Here is a 13,429-nt window from a genome sequence, read left to right as displayed (position 1 = left end):
TGAATGACTATTCGACAAAACTATTCAATTAGTACTCCTTAAATAATATCTCTCCAACAAAATTTCCAATATAAAGCTTTTGTTCCTTGATATGTAATGGTTCTTGATTTCGGAACTTACCTTGAAATCGACCTCAAAAACAAGTTGGCATTGTCGAACGAACAATCAGAATAAGAATACAGAAGAAGAAAAATAAAATATTCAATATGTTTAATGTGTTGCTAGTGACGTCACGATGTCAGCCAATTTCACACTAATCACACTGCTTGTTTTTACTCGATTTTGAGAAATTACTGACAGATACATTGCAACAAATATTAAACGGGGTACTCGTATATGTATTATATATGTGCCCTTTTCCAAATTGGTGGTTTACACTTAAACGCTATGTTAGTTAAATTTAAAATTATTTAAACTCTGATTTTCAATAAAAATAATGTTTTATCAGAGCTCAATTCAACACCTGTTAACTGCACAGATGCTTATAATATTCATAAACATAAAAACAATTTCAACAAATAGGGAGAGAGTTTGAATATCAATAAAACATGGTTACCAGCACTTCAGAATTTAAACATCCTCCTTGTTGGGTATCAATGTACGTGGATTGTATTTCCTGTGATGTTGAAGAATTTCAGCGACTTGAATAGAATAATGTAGATTATCACAAGATACATCGACTGAGCAACTTGTAAACACCAAATTATTTGAATTTCAATCTGTTCAAAAGGAAACGCCATGCATAGTTCATAATCATACTAAATATGTAGATATGGGCCTAAGGATATATTTCAATATTTTACCACACTTTCTTATGTTGATTTTCTATTTAGCATCCATTGTGTTCATATTTAATGTTTTTTTTTATTTACTCTATAAGTCTTCACAAATTTATATCAACTGATTAAGGTTTATTACAAATCTATATTCATAATGGAATCAACTGAATATCTATCTATAGCTGCAGTTCACATTAAACTAAGGAAAAAGACTGCTAAATGAACCTTTTTCGTGAAGTACGAAAAATCACTCACTAGCAGCGCTAGTAGTTCGGTAGGGACAAACACTGCCTAATCCTCATATAAACATATGGTAAAAAAAGAATGTTTTTAACAGAAGAAAATGTTCCTGGAGCAAAACTAAAATTTGCAACTGTAAAGGATAACAATGTTGTAACATTAAAACGTTGGCTTGCATGCCGTAATTTAAAAGTAACTGGAAAAAAGTTAATACACAAGTTAATATACAGACTCTAGTAAAAGTAGCGGTAGATTCAAACTGTAATTAATGAAATTAAAAATAATTATGAGTTTCAGATTTATTTCCGAGTGAAATATGTATCAATGATATGTAATGTAAATATGTTATGAAATAAACTTAATCTAATATATTAAATGAATATGATTTAATAAACGATTTAGGTTATATCACATTCTAATCAATGGTAATTAACTATGAAAAATTTACTATTCATTTCATGTTTAGAGCATACATGAATATTTATTAATTTTTTGCACTGTTAAATCCACTCTTCTCGGAGTATGTATCCATTTCTTATATCTAACCCCATTGATATGAGGTTTTAAAATGGTATAAAAAACAAATTTTTTTCCGGATGTCGATTATCCGACGTACAAATCGAAAAACCGCAATGCTTTGTTGGCATTATACTAGCACAAAATAATTTTTATATCAAATTTATATTTTTAAATAATAAATTAATATTACGTAAATAACACTGTTTTACATGTGAATAGTTTATGTTTGTCCCTACTACTAGTGCTGCCTCTCGTGACACGTTCGCATGTACTATTCTCAGGAAAAAGGCTCATTGTATTTAAATTTACTCTCTGCTGATAAGGCAGAGTTTATCTTCATTTCTGAAGGATTTTGAAAAACAAAATTGATTAATACATTGGATTCAAAAGTTTTTGCTGAAAAAGTACCTCACATTTTAATATATATTACCTTAATGGTCATAATCTTGTGCGAGATGAAGAAGAGAATAGTGTTCGAGCCAGTGAATGAACGACTTTTATTTTATAAAAGCTATAAATTTCTCAGCCCGTGGCCTCAACATAGGTAGGAAACAAGTAGCAAATGTGTGAGAACCCCTTGCCATAAACCTTTGAACTCTAATAAATTGTATTTAAGCTACTATCTATAATATGAATGTTGTATTTTATGTCATTTCATTAATTTCAAGACTTTTTGTCAATAGCCGGACAGATTTGAAGATTCCAACACCTGCCCAGGCAAAATTAAAGGCTGGCTGTAGAGGAAAGCACAAGACATACACATTCAAGTAGATGTACAGTTATAAGTATGAGTACAATAACTATTTATTAAAGTTTAAGTACATCCGGCGAAGATTTTGTTAAACTTATCTCCGCTTTCTACCAAAGCTACGATGATCCAAATTTCATAGTAGTCCAACATTCCCTATCTAAAACAAAGGTCTGGGAATATCGAAAGGAATTTGCAGTCAGTTGTTGAAATGATTACCTGGCTACTGCTTCAATAAGATGGGAACCAAGCTCTCACTGACTGTCCACTTGACACAAACATTTTTTTTCACAAGAAATTAAACAGCATTAAAAAATATTATGTTTATTTTGTAAGTGTGCTCCAAGACTTTTTTTCATAACATATACTTTATTCTCACAAATGTTACAGGGATAAGTCTTAGCCTTTCCTAAATGCTTTTCAGCAACATGTCTTGTCAGAGTCGTCTTATTCAAGTATGCGGCACCACATTTAGTACAAACAAATTTTTTTTCTCTGTTACTAGTATGCTTCCTTGAGTAATGTTTATCTAGCGTAGATTTTAGATTGAATCTCAAATTGCATGCTGTACAGGGGAAGTTCCTTTCATTGGTATGTTTCAACCTTTTATGAGTGTAAAGAGTGCACCTTGCTCTGAAACCTGCTCCACAAGTCTCACATACAAAACTTCTAGCTACATCATGTGTTTTTCTGTGAACACTTAAAGTGTGTCTATGTCGAAATGTTTTTCCACAAATCTTGCACTTGTAGTGTCTGTCTTCTGAATGTATATGTAGATGATCTGTAAGATAATGTTTTTTCAGAAATGCTGCACCGCAATGATGACAAACATGAGTTTTATGTATTTCTTCATGCTGCTTAACTTCAATGGGGGAAGAGAAGCATAACGTACATATTCTACATTGTAATTTGTTTTTTCTCACAGTAATTCTAGAAGGAACATACTCAATATTAGTTGGAAAACCTGTAGGAATTTTTAATTTAATTTCAGTGGTATATTTATCCAGATCACCCTCTTCCACTGTAGTATTATGTTTTGACTGCATGTGTTGACGAAATCCTGCTTTATGTAAGAAACAGTCCCCACAATCACAAGTATATTTTACAGTTTGCACCCGATTATACTCCCCATTTTCAATTATCTCATACTTATCGACGTAAGGCTCACTTTTATGATATTGTTTTTTGACATTTTCTTTAATTTCATCATTAGGGTCAGGTTCCTCTATGTGTTTTTCGGAACTGTAATTCTCATCACAGTTTTCTGGCGAAGACCTTGATTCTCCTTCATCTTCTATGGTTTCTTCCACTCCTCCATATTCAACAACACTATCTAGATTACTCTCATCAAAATATTCAATTTTCTCAAGATTTTCATTGTTCTCTAGGCAGTTTGTATTTATGAATTCAACTTCACTATCTACACCAACATATTCCCTGTCTTCAGTAAATTGTACCCTTGTTTGACAAATGAGTTTGTTGAGATATTCTTCATTTTCTTGGAAAACTGATATCATATTATTGAAATTTATGACTACTTCACTACAACTTTCACAAATATTTTTTGGTAACCTATCATCTTCGGAAACCTGTAGAAAGAAATGAAAATGATTGAGGGGTACTTATATGCTACCAACATTTCTCTGATATATACCTCATATGATGTGATAGTTTTGAAAACATTCGCCAAAGTTAAATCTTCATAATATATATCAAAAAACGAGTTCATCTCTGAACCAGACTGAAGACATATTCTGCATTTTCTACTTAAATCTGTTAATTCTTGTTGTTTATCACTGTCAGATGTACTGTCCATTTCGGCAGCAGTTGGTTGAATTTCATTACATTTCAATATTCATTCGCCCTTTAAACAATTTCACAAAACTTTCGAATTGAAACATAAAAAGTAAAATATTTTTTGATCTTCTTTCTTCTTCTTTTTCCATTAATGGCTTCAGCTGCCAGGGCTATCCAGCTAGGAGTTCCAGGATCATGTTGCTACTACAGGTGGAGCCCACACTAAAGTGGATCTGAGTTGGATCCAAACCCCACTTGGTTTTGCGCTATAACAAAGTTCGGCTGTACTTTGAGGTCAGTTAATATTTTTTGATTTGTAATTTATGACTCTTCTTCTTATTTTCTTACCTTAAGTGAAGGCCATTGCCGTAAGGTGGCAATGCAAACGTCTAGGAAAATCAAAGTGACATTCATTCACGCGAAACCGGTGAAGCGGAAAGAGGAGATAAGTGAAAGTACTCGAATGACCCATAAATTCTGCTTCACCGTTTTCGCAGGAGATGACCGTTTGGCGGGAGTTGGGGTCATCTCCCGCGAAACCGGTGTAGCAGAAAGAAGAGATAAGTGAAAGTATTCGAATGACGCATAAAGTCATCTCTCGGAGGAATTAGTCCAGTCATCACCCGAAGACGATTGTGGATAGTAACAATCTAAACGTCGTGAATTTTTTTGACTTACAATCTCTTAGTTTTTTTGTTTCTTTATTTAATTTTTCAATTTTTTTACTTGTATTTTATTCCTATGTAATTTCATTTCAGGGTTTTTTGCTTACTATCCTTTTAATTTGTATTGATTCTTTTAGGAATTTCAAATCATTTTATATAATATTAAACCATGGAAGTCTGAACTAATGAAATTCATCAAGAAACATTGTCAATCACCTTCAAACAAACGAAGAAAATAAATGTAAATCATACTTTAAATTTTGCACTATTTACCCCCAATGACATCACAAATGTGGCGGCTACAAAATTTTGTGACACTTCGTAACCCCTCCTATATACGAACCTTGATCTTATCCTCTGAGGGTCGATAATACTCGGTGTTGCCATTTAAACAAATTTACCCTTAGACCGGATTTACCATACCGGTAGATCGCATTGACATAACCTTGGTTATGTCGGTGGTAGATCGTTACCAATTTACGAGGGAATTACACCGATTTTCAATTAATGACAACGGAGAGTGATAATACTAAATTGTAATGTAGAATATATATCCTTCAAAAATATAATGATTTAAGTCATGTAAGTAACAAATATCAACAGTGCTTATACGATTTGTCATATAAATATTTATTGAACTGTAAATAATTTTGCGATGTATACATGCCATTTATTTAGGATATACTGTATTTAACAGTAATTTAATTCTGTAGGTTGTCAAAACCGGTCCCCATCCCTTTCTTTTCATCGAAAACATTTATACTTTAACTTGAATAAGGGTTGCCATCGGCAAGGCTATCAGAGGGCGCTGTATGACGAGAGGTCAGACAACATTCAAACAGATTGTGAAACAGATACAAAAATTCCTCTCCCGATGTCCATTTGATAACTTTCTGTTGAGAAGAAGCGAAACGCGACCAATACCTGACGAATACATTTTTAAAAAACATTTTATTAAATTTATATCAATCTTACCCTGGTAGTAACGCTCATGTCAGTACGTCGTCGTTGTGGTCGCATAAGGGGAGATACCATATCAATTAAATACCTACATAGCTCCTTGGTTATTCTTAAGGTTTGCAAAAAATGGATGCTCACTCAAAACATCAAAAGGATCGATATTATCAAACCGATTAGGTTGATGTATTGGTTCCTCTGTCATTTCCAGGTTCTCTAAATTTGCTATATACTGCAGTTCAACTCAACTATTATGACAAATTTCAACCACTAAATATAAACTTTCTGTACCACTATACCTAACCACAGAATTCTGTGACCTAACCTCTCCAAATTCGTTAGCAAATCGTTTGCGAACTACAAAGTTCGCTCGCAGTAAATTGAGAGCGATTGCAGATTGTGCGAAGGGTCAAGAATACCATTACTCTAGGATCATTCGCAATATTCAAACAAGTTGCGAACGGTCAAGAATAGCGCCCCAGTACCTATGTTTGACTTTGGCATGTTTTAGTAAATTTGTGTGTTTTGCGAGGTTTTGACATATAAATAAGGTGTAAATAACATGTCTCCTACGACTTCGATCCCTGAGTAGCTCCGATCACAAATTCCCAAATATGGCTCATCCGGTGAAAAAAACATTTTACTCTAAATGATAACTGGTTGGCAAGATAATCTATCTAAATGTAATTATTGGAATACGAAAAATATAATGAGTTTATTAGGAAAACAAATTATTGTGACCTAAAAATAAATAAATCCGATAATAAGTTCAGGTTGATGATAAAGGTAAACCAGTTTTCAACTGAAGGCGATTGTTGATAGGTACTAACAATCGAAACGTCGTGAAGTCTGTATCTGTAGAGTAGGGAGGGCGAGTGTAGGCCCATAGCCACATGTAACCCATTGTTCATCCTCCCGAGGAGTTGTCATCCTAGGTCATCGTCCATCCTGTCCTTTCCAGGATGGTGGACAGGTCACTGGGAGAAATCTCCTTTATATCGGCAGGTGAACGACAAGACTCGCCGAACACACACTCTCTTTGGCAACCTTGAGGTGTCTCACGGCGGCCTCCATAAAGGTTTTAGAAGGTGCAGCAACATTACTGCGCGGCTTCTTCGTGTTCCCTGCGTGGAGGTGCTCAAGTGAGGGCGCTTTCCTGCAGGGGCAGCCGGTTCCTTGCCTTTATTCAAGGCGGAGCTTTTGCGCCCGCCGCAAGAAGTGCCCTTGCTGTTGGAGGTGGAGTGGGGGAGGAGGAGGGTGCCACTCCTGCCTCTACCGCTCTTTCTCTTTTTGGCCTCGGCGCCGCAAATGCGCTTATGCCTTGGCCTTTGTATTCCATCACGAGATGATCTGCCATGTCCAGCCTCATTCCGAGCAGTAAATTGGGATGGACATTTCTGTTCATCCCCAGCCACCGCCATAGATTGAGGTGAGCACTTCTGCTCAGCCTCGGGATTGGTTTTTGTGTTTGTTTCATTGATGTGTTCCCACGAGTAGCAGGGGAATAATTGGTCACCTGTGGCAGAGCCAGAGGAAGGCTGATTACAATAAGGTTTCGCCCGGTTCCCCAAGGGGATCGTTCGTAACCGTATATCACCCTGCGGCCATTCAGCACGATTCTTTACAACTTAGCTTGGGTAGGCTGGTCCACGGTGGCATGTTTCGCAAAGGCTTTTGGGAGGTTTTAGTTCCCCTCACCCTAATTATTTCTGCCACTGACTAGGAGTCCGATGACCCCGTCCGTAAGGCCACATTGGCTTCCCGGACAGGGCTCTCAGTCCCCTGGCCGTTCCCCTATCCGCCACCTGCGGACGCGCCCGATAGGTAGTCCAACCCACAGGAACGTCGTGAAGTAGTTTGACTTGAAATATTTAGTCTTATTCTCCTTTTTGCATCTCTTATCACCATTTTTCTTCATTATTTCATCGCAATCTTTGTTTACACATTTTTTTTTCACATTTTTCAATTAGCTCATGGGAATATTTCGGTCCTGACCTCACACCCCTCAGCTAGAGGAACTCAAATTCGCCCTTAGCCAAAACAACTATATGGAATCCCAAATAAATACCCATCCAATTTCACCAAACCTGTACCTCACATCCCAAACAGCCCGACAAACAGACGTACCACCCAGTCGACGCTTGGGAGTAGGCAGATTGAGATCTGTCCGCAAACAGATCGCCAGTGTATAGCACTAGAAAGATAAAGGATGCAATCGAAATAAAAGAAGATCGGCAGTCTTAACGATAGAGATGACGCCTCTCAGCTGTATGGAAAGCAATCATATTCAAAACCAACAGCAAATACACCGCTCAGAACAATAGTGAATGTGCCTCCAGTCGGGCGGGACACATCACACCAATCAATTACCCCATCAGTAAACCGGAACACTTCCTGCCAAACATACATACCGTCAACCAATCAGGACTTTCCACACCACAACTACAGTCTACGGCATAATGAAAGAACATTAATTTGATATTGAAACTGGAAATTTTTACTTCTTTCAGAGCCATATCTCAAGAATGAAAACTAAAAAGACTCCAAAGAGTAATTTCAACAGATGTATGTGGTCCATAAGGATGTTAATACAAACGGCGTCCTTGTCGAAGCTCTGAAAAAGCAGAATATGCACACATGTATAGCTTGTCAAATGTAGGAAGAGCTTTCTGAATTCCGTTATGGTCCCGCCCACTAGATGTGCGTTCATTAGAAGACTATGGGAGCGAGAGAGAGAATTCTCAAGTCTTCTTCTTTTCGATTCAATAGCCTCAGCAACTAAGGCTATCCGGCCAGTTGGTAACGAAAATAATTCTCAAGTCTCTTTCTAGATTTGACAAAGCTGTACAAGAAAGTAGGTCAAATTGCTCCCAAGGGCAATTTACAGAAGGATTTATGATACAATATGCAGATGAATAAACTGCATGCTTTCAGGAAAATTAATATACATGACCATTATGTGGTAAACAATATTGGTAGAGGTAGCAAAATGTCGCTCTCAGGGGAGGGTCTCGTTCCCACTATTATGAAACCCATGTCATTCTAGTTCATGGCGACTACAATAATAAAGCAAAACCGTGCATGCAGAAAGCCCTGAATATTATAAGAACGAGAGGGGAAAACAATTTGTAACATGGCCATCCAACTTGACAACAAGATCATTCATCAAAAGGGCGAAGATAATAGCATAAGGACCTCTAAAATTTCGAGATTGAAAAGCCTTATGTTAGTCCTCCTCGACCATCAAAGTAAGATAATATTCATCATGAGGTTTTCAACTCCAGGTTAGATAAAAAAACAAAAAAGATCAACCTGATATTTGAAAACAAATTTGAATGTGGATCTCTCAAGGTTCCACGGTTTGGCATAGTGAAACAATAATAATAATAGACAAAATTTGCTTCCAGAGTAGTCTTTTTACACTTTACAACAATCGTCAAGATGTATCGATTAATTTTCACATGTGTAAACTATATATAACGTACTTATGATGCACTGTTTGGAACCTATGGTGTAGAAATGAATATTACTGGAGTTCTTTCCCAACTGATTGAATCAGTTTAATCTTCCTCTTGAAGATGATCACTTGGTGATCGAAACACGTCTCGAGGTGTTAAAAATAACGATTTGGTGTTGGGAAAGAACTCCAGAAATATTTATATATAACGTCTTCAGTGGATACTATCCATACTATTCATCAAAGTTCCTCGTTTCCTTCAAATTACTTGTTCTGTTCATCTATATTCACACAAGTGCCTACACCCTGTAGCACATTCTTTATGCGAAGAAATCCACTGTTTGATATGCATCAAGTGGCCTCCATGGGAGCACCCTTGACACCAGACATATAATCCTTTTACAACTTGATTGCAAATGGTACATAGCGCATATTCGGAAGAGTGACACCTGTCACACAGCCACCCTCCTCTCTGTAAGGGTTTCGCACACTTGCTGCAATTCGTATTGATTCTTGTACTCTGTTGGTTCAGTTGATAGACAGATGGTAACCAAGAAAGATTGATGATCTGAAAAAGAGTTGTATTAGGAATTTTAGGTTATTAGACGATAATGGATTTGAACAAATTGCAAAACTGAAATTTCTCAAAGTTTTTTTCATCACTTAGTTATTTCTCAAAACAAACTTATGTTGAATGCAAGCAAATCCCACAAAACAACCTTCTCCGATATGAACTTACAAATAGGAAACACTGTCAAGCTACTCGGAATTGTTATTGATGACAAACTCACATGGTCGAATCACATAGAACAGCTCTGTAACAAATTAGCAAGTACTCTGTTTCTCTTGAGGCAGTTAAAAAAAACAATTTAACCTGATACTCTGAGGACATATTTCTATCTGTTTCATTTGCAGATAAACTATGAAATAATTTTATAGGGAAATGCCACTCGTGCAATAATCATCTTTCGAAAAAAAAAAAGTCAGAATTTTAGCTGTTGTTGGATATAAAGAGCATTGTCACCCACACTTTATACAGTTTGGCAACATGTCTTTACCTTCATTATATATCTACAATTTCCTTATTAGAAATACACAGAAATGTCAACCAGTTACAAACCCAGTCAGATATGCATGAGCATAATACTAGGTATGCTAAGTTATTAAAAACTACAAGGTATAGATTAACCAAAACTCAAAATAATTCCCTGAATGTCAATCTATATAACTGCTTGCCAGAGAGAATCAAATCACTATCTTTCGATCAGTTTAAAAAGCGCACAAAAAAATATTCTTGAACACTGTTTTTACTTCACAGACGAGTTTCTCGTCACAACAAAGCAACTGAGTCATGCACTCAACACATCGCTTCTCTGAAATGCTCCATTCTGTTTATGCTATTTATTTATGCCTCACTTGATTATGTTTGTAACACTTTCAAAATATTATATGTTTTATTGTATTATTTTATCCATTGTATGCTCTATATTGTATCTATTTATATATTGACATGCCATAAATGTATTTATATATGTAACATGGTGAAAATATATCTATCTATCTATTTATGTTAAAAAATGAAGGAAAATGGGTTTGAAAGTTATGTAACGTTCAATAAAGCAATTTGCTTATTTCTTAGAATTGAGTTAGGTTTAAAAGATATGTAACATTCAATGAAGCAATTTCGTTATTTATCAGAATTGAGTTATCTATGTTGAAAATGAAGAAACATGGGCTTAAAAGATATATAGCGTTCAATGATGCAATTTGCTTATTTATCAGAATTGAGTTATTTATGTTAAAAATGAAGAACAATGGGTTCAAAAGATATGTAGCGTTCAATAAAGCAATTTAATCATTTCTCAGAATTGAGTTAGGTTAAAAGATATGAAGCATTCGATAAAGCAATATGCTCATTTCTTAGAATTGAGATATTTGTGTTAGAAATGAAGAGAAATGGGTTTAAAAGATGTGGAGCGTTCAATAAACTTGCTTTATCGAATGATGATGGTTGTACAGTGGTATCAAGTACTTATGATGCACTGTTTGGAACCTTTGGTGTAGTAATGAATATTACTGGAGTTTTTTCCCAACACCAAATCATTATTTTTAACACCTCGACACGTGTTTCGATCACCAAGTGATCATCTTAAAGACGAAGATTAAACTAGAATCTTTGCAAAGCTAACCCTATTTATGCTATACAGGTATACCATACAGCTACATAGTATGCTATTTGGTATTGGTCCGTCATCGTTATTCATAATATTATTATGTGTATTTTTTTCTACACTCTCATAGGCATCTAGTTGCCTATTGTTGTCAACTTGTCTAACTAATCTTAATGAACTGAAGTCTATGGAATGGTTTTGTTGCAAAATATGATGGGCCTGCTGATTTTTCAGGTCTTCCATATTTTAAGTGTGCTAAGTGTTTCTTATATCTTACTTTGATAGATCTTTTTGTCTGTCCATAATATTTTGCATCGCAGTCCTTACATTCAATTTTGTGAATTCCAAACTTTCCCGAATTCTCAACTTTGTCTTTTGGACTTCCCAGCAGGCTTTGTAGTGTATGACTTGGACAGCATGTTTGTGCTGCCCACAGTGATGTGAACTGTCAGGAATATACCTGTACGTGCTTGTTTCGTTTCTAAATATATCGTATTCAACCCTCCATATTGGCTCCTCGTTACAAAAACGTCAAGAAATGGTAGCTGTCCCTTATTTTCTGTGTCCAATCACAGTCCTGAACGCCACCTGTTGTCATAGAGGATCTAATTTTCATTACACGTGACGATCCGTTGCAAATAATGATTGTTTTGGTTGTGCAAAAGCAAAGAAGAACGGTCCTTGAAACGTGACAATGTCTGTCAATCGTTCAAATCGGGGGATACCCACTTTTTAAGCTTTTTGACCTTTCCAGTACATTTCAAACCCATCATCTCATGGGAGCTGATGCCCAGTACTTCCGCCATCCTACCCACCGTTTGGGATGGGTCAGTCTCCACCAGGGTCTTCAAATACTCGTCTTGGATTATTGTAGATTGACCACTTCGGGGCTCATCTTCGAGAAATCTCCGGACCGAAATTTCACAAACCAACGACAAACAGTATGTTCTTCAGTACTATCATTGTCAAATTCCTGGTTCATTTTTCTGGCTGTTTTGGCAGCACTTTAGTTCAATTTTAATTCGTAGAGAAAAATTGTCCAAAATCGCTCAACGACATCATATTCATTTCAAAAAAATTCAAACGCTGCAAAATAAATCAATAAAAATTTTATTTCAAATTCCATTTCGAACCCACACAAATGATTTATTCTCACAGACTGAACTACACTCAATTAAATGTCTACTTAAACTTGAGCAATGCAAGAACTTATATAAAATAAAAAAACAAAAGAATCAAAAGCAACAATGATCTACTACAACCAGTCAATAGTCAACAACCAGTTTTATGAGTATAATACAAGGGATAGAAATGACTTACACCTGAGCATGGTAAGAACGAACAAAGGATTATACAATCTGTTACACAGGCTATAAAAGTCTTCAATGAATTACCTGTCCATATACGTGAGTTGCCGGGCTATAGTTCATTCATCAATAGTTTAAAAGAACATTTGAGCCTCGATGCACATGTCCGATAAGTTGATACTATGAGCTTTGTAGTGGTTTACTAGTTTTTGTGTTTCACTTGTCATGTTGAATGTTTGTGAATCCCGAGACCAGCATTTTTGCTGATTAGGGAGAATAACAAGATATTTTATATTTATAGTGTCTTAACTATGTTGAACTATACTCTGATGTTATATTTTTAATAAAAAAAATAGTAATAAGCTGAAAAGCAGCAAAAAAGTAACATTTGTAAAAAAAATAAAATAAAAAAAATAGTAATAAGCTGAAAAGCAGCAAAAAAGTAACATTTGTAAAAAAAATAACAGCATCAAAACACATTAAAACATACAAAACTGTGTAAACAATCTAATATTAGTATTTTTGGAGTAGAAATTTTCCTTTGTCATAAATGTATTGAAGTTTATTTATATGAAAGTTGGTCTCAATACAGTGAATTTTTAATGTTTGCGGATGACCTGAAGCTTTTCAGACCGATAAAGTCATACAATGACCAAATTCTCCTTCAAGATGATCTAGATAAAGTTTATGAATGGTGTGTTACAAATAACTTATGTCTTAATGTAAATAAATGCCATTTTATTACGTTCTCAAGAGTTGGTAGGAAATTCGATACATCATACAACATAA

General features: G+C 35.4%; 2 protein-coding genes and 1 long non-coding RNA gene across 5 annotated transcripts in view; 1 reads left to right on the top strand and 2 right to left on the bottom strand.

Annotated features, from left to right (window-relative positions):
• The first annotated feature begins 866 nt into the window (after window positions 1-866).
• On the top strand, window positions 867-2,365 carry LOC111513571 (uncharacterized). The gene is made up of 2 exons (XR_002723233.2): window positions 867-2,082; window positions 2,222-2,365. It is a non-coding gene; the product is annotated as an uncharacterized lncRNA (long non-coding RNA).
• Window positions 2,012-4,223, bottom strand: LOC111513570 (uncharacterized). 2 transcript variants are annotated; one of them, XR_012466827.1, is made up of 3 exons: window positions 3,941-4,223; window positions 2,506-3,875; window positions 2,012-2,446 (listed from the first exon to the last, which is right to left on the bottom strand). XR_012466827.1 is itself a non-coding variant. In XM_023169794.2 (2 exons), the coding sequence occupies exons 1-2, from the start codon at window positions 4,100-4,102 to the stop codon at window positions 2,595-2,597; spliced, it is 1,443 nt and encodes a 480-aa protein (XP_023025562.2). In that variant the 5' UTR covers window positions 4,103-4,223; the 3' UTR covers window positions 2,012-2,594. The 2 variants fall into 2 exon arrangements, 1 of the variants encoding a protein (XP_023025562.2); XM_023169794.2 differs by having other exon boundaries at window positions 2,012-3,875.
• A 4,863-nt stretch (window positions 4,224-9,086) lies between these two features.
• The window catches only part of Wdr24 (WD repeat domain 24), a 39,218-nt gene continuing 34,875 nt past the window's right edge, over window positions 9,087-13,429 (bottom strand). For both annotated transcript variants that reach the window (XM_074180278.1, XM_074180279.1), the window contains exon 11: window positions 9,087-9,730. In XM_074180278.1, the coding sequence (XP_074036379.1) occupies window positions 9,440-9,730 (291 nt within the window). In that variant the 3' untranslated portion in view covers window positions 9,087-9,439. The remainder of the gene's footprint in view (window positions 9,731-13,429) is intronic.

Source organism: Leptinotarsa decemlineata, unplaced genomic scaffold (assembly GCF_025532065.1).
Source record: "Leptinotarsa decemlineata unplaced genomic scaffold, Ldec_3_MD MMD2_tig00026294_RagTag_RagTag, whole genome shotgun sequence".
Taxonomy (NCBI): Eukaryota; Metazoa; Arthropoda; class Insecta; order Coleoptera; family Chrysomelidae; genus Leptinotarsa; species Leptinotarsa decemlineata.
The sequence above is the reverse complement of the archived record's forward strand: the minus strand, read 5'-3'. Positions and strand labels throughout refer to the sequence as shown.

What these genes read in the sequence shown, in the direction of transcription:
- LOC111513570 (XM_023169794.2), bottom strand. Translation starts at nt 4,102, where the DNA reads ATGGACAGTACATCTGACAGTGATAAACAACAAGAATTAACAGATTTA. An exon ending in AAACTATCACATCATATGAG is followed by an intron (nt 3,876 to 3,940) that starts GTATATATCAGA and finishes TTCTTTCTACAG; the next exon opens with GTTTCCGAAGATGATAGGTT.